The 7640-nt window shown below is 37.1% G+C and overlaps 1 protein-coding gene across 3 annotated transcripts in view; it reads left to right on the top strand.

Annotated features, from left to right (window-relative positions):
• The window catches only part of glg1a (golgi glycoprotein 1a), a 33284-nt gene extending 29029 nt beyond the window's left edge, over nt 1-4255 (top strand). For 2 of the 3 annotated variants that reach the window (XM_048159612.1, XM_048159613.1), the window contains 2 exons: nt 2067-2230; nt 4035-4255. In XM_048159612.1, the coding sequence (XP_048015569.1) occupies nt 2067-2230; nt 4035-4101 (231 nt within the window). In that variant the 3' untranslated portion in view covers nt 4102-4255. Of the gene's footprint in view, nt 1-2066 lie in introns of all 3 variants that reach the window. The other variant, XM_048159614.1, reaches the window with a different exon arrangement.
• Nucleotides 4256-7640: the final 3385 nt, after the last annotated feature.

A 7640-nucleotide genomic window follows, 5' to 3' on the forward strand; every position in this document is an offset into this window, starting at 1 on the left:
GAACAATATTATTGTTCCATAATATAAATGGTGATCTGTAACATTGTAACAGGTTGCAAAAAAATGTTCCAAAAAGTAAGCAGCAACATGCTGCTTTCTAAGATATGGCTAAATTATAAGGCTGTTTGCATGTGTATATATAACCATTAACTTAAACAAACAAATAGCTATTATTATGAAGCTTATATATAATCATTCTTATGAAAATTTTACCTCAGAATGGTTTTCTGGAATAATTTGCTTAAATCTTGCATAAATTGTTATGTTTAATTCAAAAGAAACAATTTACACAACTTTTATTCTATATTTTAATCAATACACAAATTTACATCTGAATGGTTTAACAAACTATTTACATTTAAAAATCTTGCATTAATGCATTTCATTTTACACAAGAATAATTTTACGAACAGTAAACCTCATTTATAAAATATTCATAAATTGAGTAATTTGTACATAAAATAGACTAGGGTTGTGCCGATGGGCGATGTCATCACCAGAGACACCATCGTGACGCCACGCCCCCGCCCTGCCCCGCTCCGCTGCGATTCTTGCGAGTTGACACCATAGACATAGCGGCGGTTTGAACACACTGTAAAAAAAATACACACACTAATCCTAGTCTCTTTCATCTTGACATTGTTAGAATCTTGTCTTTTTTACATGTCTAACACTGTACATTTAACTTAAAATATTTATTTTTGTACAAGAAAACCGCCCTTATTAATGAATTGTTAGTGTCTCGGGAGATCGTGCTCATTGTAGTTCTGTGGCTATACTGCACTGAAGCGGCAGTTTAAGATATAAACCCAGAATTCAGCGAACGTAGATTTAGTCGACTAAAATCTAATGTAGTTCAATTGTAATGCATTAAGCATTTCTCTAACAATACACAGATCTTATACACTGATATAGACACATCTGATATTCCCCAAACTGTTTATGTTCACCCAACTGTACTTTGCTCGGAAAAGCGGATGGTTTTTGACCGTTCAAGTGCAAAAAGTCACGAAAGAGCAAATTTCAGTACTTTTCAGGGATTAACACACTTTTCATTGAGGCACTATTTAGTTTTCGTTAAATTTTATTAGATTTGATTTTTAGTTTTTCTGCTTTCATTGTAATTTTAGTTAAAATTTTAGTATTTTTTTTTTTGTGTGTTTGTCTTTTAGTTTTTGCTTTTAAATGTCTATAAGTTTTTATTTATTTATTTTAATACCTCAGGTTAAGCTAAAGCTTAGAACTAGATGAAATGAAATAAGTTCACATTATTTTTATATATTTATTTTTTATTTCAGTTAACTTTTATTTCAAGTAATGAAGATTTCTTTGGTTTTAGGTTTAGTTAACTATAATAACCCTTATACTATATATAAAATATATTGAATAATGTGTCCAATAATGTTCTTAGTCTTTCCTTCCTATGACAGAAGATACAGTAGTTTACTATGAATTAAATAGAAATTAAATTAAATACAGTTTATTGTGTAAACAAAATAACAATAATGACCAGGAAAAAATAATAATTATAAACCATACCGAATTATAAACCATACACTGTGACTCTTATTCTGAAATGTCTGCGGTCTGCACTGTAACAGGCTGCTCATTTAAGTTCAGATGGGGGAGATAAAATATGCATTCTTGCATCTGTCTAAAACATATTACCATTGTAACAAAACATTGTCATAATTCGTCAACATTAGCTTTTAAGCAATCGCTTGGCATAAATATGCGCTATTCATTAATTGCGAAGCAGTCTGATGTGCTGCTGGACGCGCCTGTAGAGTGCGCAACAGCGCCGCGTTTCCCGCGGTTAGATCAGAACATTACACTTCAAATGTGCGCACCTTCCACACAGGACAGCAGCCCTGACTGGATATCTTCCCAAATCGTCATTTCATTTTCGTCTCATTTTTATTTATTTGTTTTATTTGTAGATTTTAGTCATAGTTTTAATCATTCAAAATCCATTTTTATTTAGTTAGTCCCGTTTTCGTCTGTGAAATTAACAGTGGTTTCAGGGAAGTTTCACGAGCACAGTGTTGTTTCTCTGTCCTCAATAGGTGGCGCCAGCAGAAGGTTTCTCCGACCTGGCCGGGCAGGTTTTCACGTCTCCTGCCAAGACCTACATCCTGAGCATGCTGGCGATGTGCGTGGCGCTGCTCTTCCTCATGGGCCTGCTGTGCGGCCGCATCACCAAGCGCGTGACGCAGGAGTTGAAGGACAGGTAGAGAGGGGGTGCAGGGCGGGGGAAGGGTGTTTCCGCTCCCCCTGCGGGGCGAACAGCCCATCGCGCCCCATACGCGCCGCTCTCCGTCCTGGGCCGGGGAAGGACACTGGGGTTGCTGAAGCAAACTTGACGGAGGGGGGCGGGTGTTTAGACTCGTGCTGTGTGTGCATTTTCGTGGTGCCACCAACGGCCACATAGGGACCCAGTTTTAATTGCTACACACACTCTATTTTTTTTTTTTTTTTTTTTTTCCTGACTGTGCTTGTCCTACATCGTCACCTGCTTCTCTGAGTAAACCTGCCTGCCGCGGACCCTGCAAGCATCCTTTCTGACCTCCAATCAGCTTCCTTCAACTAATATCACAAAGACTTTGTTTCGCTTTCCAGCTAAACATTTTTATTTATTGTTGACGCTCGGATGTTTTGGATGCGCAGGAGGTTTTGCTTTTGTTTTCCTTTCGTTTGCAGGGATTGTTGAGCGCAGTTTTTGACGTCCATGTTTTAGGAAACGGCCTGTTTACTGAAGATGTGCATATTGACAAAGATGGAGCGATTGAACGAATGCGTGTTTGTGCCTTTTTGCCCGTCCGAGTGAGAGAACTTGTGTTTGTTTTGTGTGACTGACTGTTTTTGGTTTTATCATGGGCTTCTTGTTTATTTTTCTTCATGTCACTGAGAACATTCTTTTTACCCATCTTTCTTTGCAGCAGGGGCTATAAATATTTGCTTATTTTGTCTTTCGGTTGATTTATTTCAGTAGGGGAGGGTTTCTGCGTCATGAAGTGTTCACACCAGAGAACTGGTCTAAACTGAGCCACAAGATTTACAGTCCTGAGTGTAGAAAATGGATGAGAAAGATCCAAATGGCAATATGGCAAATCTGAGGGCGACGGTTGATTCTGCACTACGTGTTTATACTGGCCGCATTACGACGTCAGGCTGTTCATGATGGCTGTGGTACGATCGCCTCGTCTGAGCTTGATTCATGTTTTCATTGTGCCATTCTGACACTCCGCCAGCTTAACACATCCATACAGAGAGTTTTCTGTCCGATCGAAGTCACGTTTTGACCATTCGCCCACATTGTAGATGTCATTTTCGATTCTTCTCTCAATGCCTTGCTCGTATGTCGTTGGGTTTCCAGACACGTCTAGGCCGGTTTTAGGGCAATTGTTGGTTTTAAGCTCTTTGTTTTGTACACGTTTTTTGAAATAAGCTCTCTTGACAGTCGGTCCATCTCCTCTGTGGCTTGAAAACAACATTTTAAGCTCAGTGCTGTCCATAATTGCCACAGTTTCAGCTTTATCTTTATCGTTTTTCCATTCGCAGCCATTGATTTTTGTTGAGTTTTTCCTCATGTGCTCAAACAAAACACCAGTTATTGTCGACTAACTTGCTACTCGACTGGATTCGTAGCTTCTAAATTCTTTACTCTGAATCACTGAAGGCTTTAATGCATAAACCCCCATATTTTTACTCCATTGACACTAAATTTCACTCTCTGGAGTGACATTATACTAATTAAAGCGTAACGGAGCTGTAATCTTACAGTCCCTGTGCATCTCTGCCTTTTAAATTAATTTGGATTTTGTATTATTGTTATATTTGTATGCTTTTGTACAAAATGACATTAAAGTGGACTTTGGTTATAGTGTTCGTGCATTCAAGCTGTGCTTTAAGAATCTGAATCCATGTCATAATGCTGTACTGTCCGTACTGTAAATAGCTGTATGATTTTAATAGAGGATTGTGGGATCTCACAAACTCTGCCTTAACTTTGGCATTTCTTCTTTTCTTTGCAGAAGCCTTGATCAGCCATGGGTTGCTCCTATAAGCAAGAACAGGAAAGGATACATACCCATTCACTAACAAAAATAGCCGCTTTTATTCAAACCAGATCAAATGGCTTGTGATTAATATGCTTCTGTATCCGTTTTTGGCCGCACACTGAATGTATCCACATTGGGAAAGATCTTTAAATCAAAAGCTGATGCGCTTCACGGCTTTTTAGCTTCATGTGCTTTTCATATTCCTGCTTATAAATGCTTCAGTTCATGACTGTGATCTGGGTTTCCTGCAAAGATTGATTTCAGCCAAATCCTTTATGCTTTCATTCAAAGTGATGAACCAGTACAGCTCTTCCCTCACAGTTGTTGTTTTAATACACTTGCAGCAAAGAAACAAGGTCCTTCATCTCCTCCGTCTGTAAATCATCTCTTTCAACAATCTGTTTTTAATTGGTAGATATTGATACAAATTACTTAAACTGTGGTGTTTGTGTATTAGTTGTATGACATTTCATTTAAACCATTGTCCATTTGGACTTTGTTATATTTCATTTTTAAATGCGTGTCTAGTTCATATTTCACCCTAAAACAAGCTAAGCAATTTTTGGAGCATCTAACCAATAATAGTAATAATAATTTTGTTTAATTTTGATTGGCTTGGTCAGAGACTTTCAAAAGATTTTATATATATATATATATATATATATATATATATATATATATATATATATATATATATATATATATATATATATATATATATATATATATATATATATGATTTGAGAAAGTATCTGACCAAGCCAATCTCAATTTAATATTCCTTTGAGAACACAACCTGCAAGTAGTTTGTATCAATTATAAGGTGATTTTCTTAAAACAGTATATGGCTGTGTCGACGGCTGGGTGCAGGTTTTTTTTTTCTTTTCTTGACGTGTTTTCACATTATTTTTGAATGAGTTAAACTATCACTGGAAAATGTGTGAGTGTTTCATCTGCTCACCGCCGTCATTCACAACCACTGCTTCCTGTCTGTCGAGCTGATATATGGCATAGAAATTATCAAATGAAAAATGACAAACTGTTTTTGTATTTACTTTACGTGCGCAAATTTATTATGAAAACTATTTCTCCTGGAATCTGATCAAGCCGTGTACGATTACAGATATAACACAATAACTGCTCTTTTCTTTTGCCATTTTTCTTGGTTGGTTCTGTACAAGTCGAATTGGACCGTTGTTAATAAAATTGATCTGATGGTTTGTATCTGCTGTATTTTGTCCTGTTTAAACTTGAAAATAACAAGTGGGAATCTTGATTTGGGTGTTGGCGTCTTTGTGGTCTGTGTGCGAGTGTCTTTATATATCCTCCTCCTCACACAGTAAAGGTCAGGAGTGTCGAGACCGCGGCTGGGTCGTCTCGTGTGGCCAAACGACACTGAGGTGCGACATTCCCTTCAGCCTGTTTCTGAACCTCGACTTTGTACGACAAACATTTCACTTTTGTGTTGGTACTTCAGCGGAGCCACATCTGCTCTGTGGTGACGAGATAAAAATGAGTACTTGTGGGGGGGAATTATTCTTATTTATTCTTTCAAAGGAAACTGCTTTTGAAACATTTTTTTTTTCTGGTTCTCTCTTTAGAAGAGTCAATGACATGCCACTTTTTTATGGATCTATGCATTTATTCCACTTTAAATTCTGTGTGAAGAAGTTTCTGAATTGAAATTGAATGAATGGCTTAAAGGGTTAGTCCACCCAGAAATGAGAAATCAAGAGATTTCTGTCCCTTCATTGACAGTCTCACAACTACTTCTTTGACACTTCAAAAAGTTCATAAAGACATCAGAAAACTATAATCCATATGAATTGAGTGGTTTAGTCCAAATTTTCTGAAGAGAGACGACCTATTTATATGATGAACAGACTTTTATTCACATATAAATGGTCATCACGCAAATATCAGATATGGTAAACTGAAGTTCAAGGATGTTCGCTTGATGTGCAAGAACCAATGAGGTTCATTCTCGTGTTACGCAGAACATTTGAGCTTCAGCAAGAACCAGTGAGGTTCATTCTCATGTTACGCAGCACGTTTGAGCTTCAGCAAGAACCAATGAGGTTCATTCTCGTGTTACACAGCACGTTTGAGCTTCAGCAAGAACCAATGAGGTTCATTCTCGTGTTACACAGCACTTTTGAGCTTCAGCAAGAACCAATGAGGATGTTGCACTGAGCTTCTGTAAAAGATTTTGCTTTTGTGCGTCAAGTAGGTTCTTGAGCTTCTGTTTGTTCGCTTATCAATGTTTACATGTGAATAAAAACTAAATTAAATCTGTTCATATGAATTGTCTGAGTCTCTTAAAGTTTGGACTAAACCATTCATATGGTTTCTAGTTTTACAATTGCTTTATGAACTTTTTGAAGCGTCAAAGTGATAGTTGTGTAGCTGTCTATGGAGGGACAGAAAGCTCTCAGACTAATTTGTGCTCCGAAGATGAACGAAAATCTTATGGGTTTGGAATGACATGAGGGTGAGTAATTAATGACTGAATTTTCATTTTAGGTGAACTAACACTTTAAAGGTGCCCTTGATTCAAAAAATGAATTTATCTTGGCATAGTTGAATAACACGAGTTCAGTACATGGAAATGACATACAGTGAGTCTCAAACTCCATTGTTTCCTCCTTCTTATATAAATCTCATTTGTTTAAAAGACCTCCGAAGAACAGTCGAATCTCAACATAACACCAACTGTTGCGTAACAGTCGGGATCATTAATATGTACGCCCCCAATATTTACATATGCCAGCTCATGTTCAAGGCATTACACAAGGGCAGCCAGTATTAACGTCTGGATCTGTGCACAGATGAATCATCAGACTAGGTAAGCAAGCAATAACAACAGCGAAAAATGGCAGATGGAGCAATAATAATTGACATGATCCATGATAACATGATATTTTTAGTTATATTTGTGAATTGTGTTTCTAAAAGTTTCGTTAGCATGTTGCTAATGTACTGTTAAATGTGGTTAAAGTTACCATCGTTTCTTACTGTATTCACGGAGACAAGAGCCGTCGCTATTTTCATTTTTAAACACTTGCAGTCTGTATAATTCATAAACACAACTTCATTCTTTATAAATCTCTCCAACAGTGTAGCATTAGCCGTTAGCCACGGAGGACAGCCTCAAATTCACTCAGAATAAAACTTTAACATCCAAATAAATACTTTACTCACATAATTCGAAGTATGCACACAGCATGCATGATGAACATCTTGTAAAGATCCATTTGAGGGTTATATTAGCTGTGTGAACTTTGTAAATGCGCTGTAATGTAGTCGACAGCTGATGTGGCAGGGAGCATGTGATTTAAAGGGGCGGCGCCGAGTGTAAATCAGTGCATTGTTAATGATGCCCCAAAATAGGCAGTTAAAAAAATTATTAAAACAAATCTATGGGGTATTTTGAGCTGAAACTTCACAGACACATTCAGGAGACACCATAGACTTATATTACATCTTGTGAAAGAACGTTCTTGGGCACCTTTAATGTAAAACTGTCAAGGTGGAGATCATTAAAGTCTCATTAAAAGACTGAAATATTTGAAGAAATGA

The sequence above is a fragment of the Megalobrama amblycephala genome, linkage group LG15, assembly GCF_018812025.1.
Source record: "Megalobrama amblycephala isolate DHTTF-2021 linkage group LG15, ASM1881202v1, whole genome shotgun sequence".
NCBI lineage: Eukaryota > Metazoa > Chordata > Actinopteri > Cypriniformes > Xenocyprididae > Megalobrama > Megalobrama amblycephala.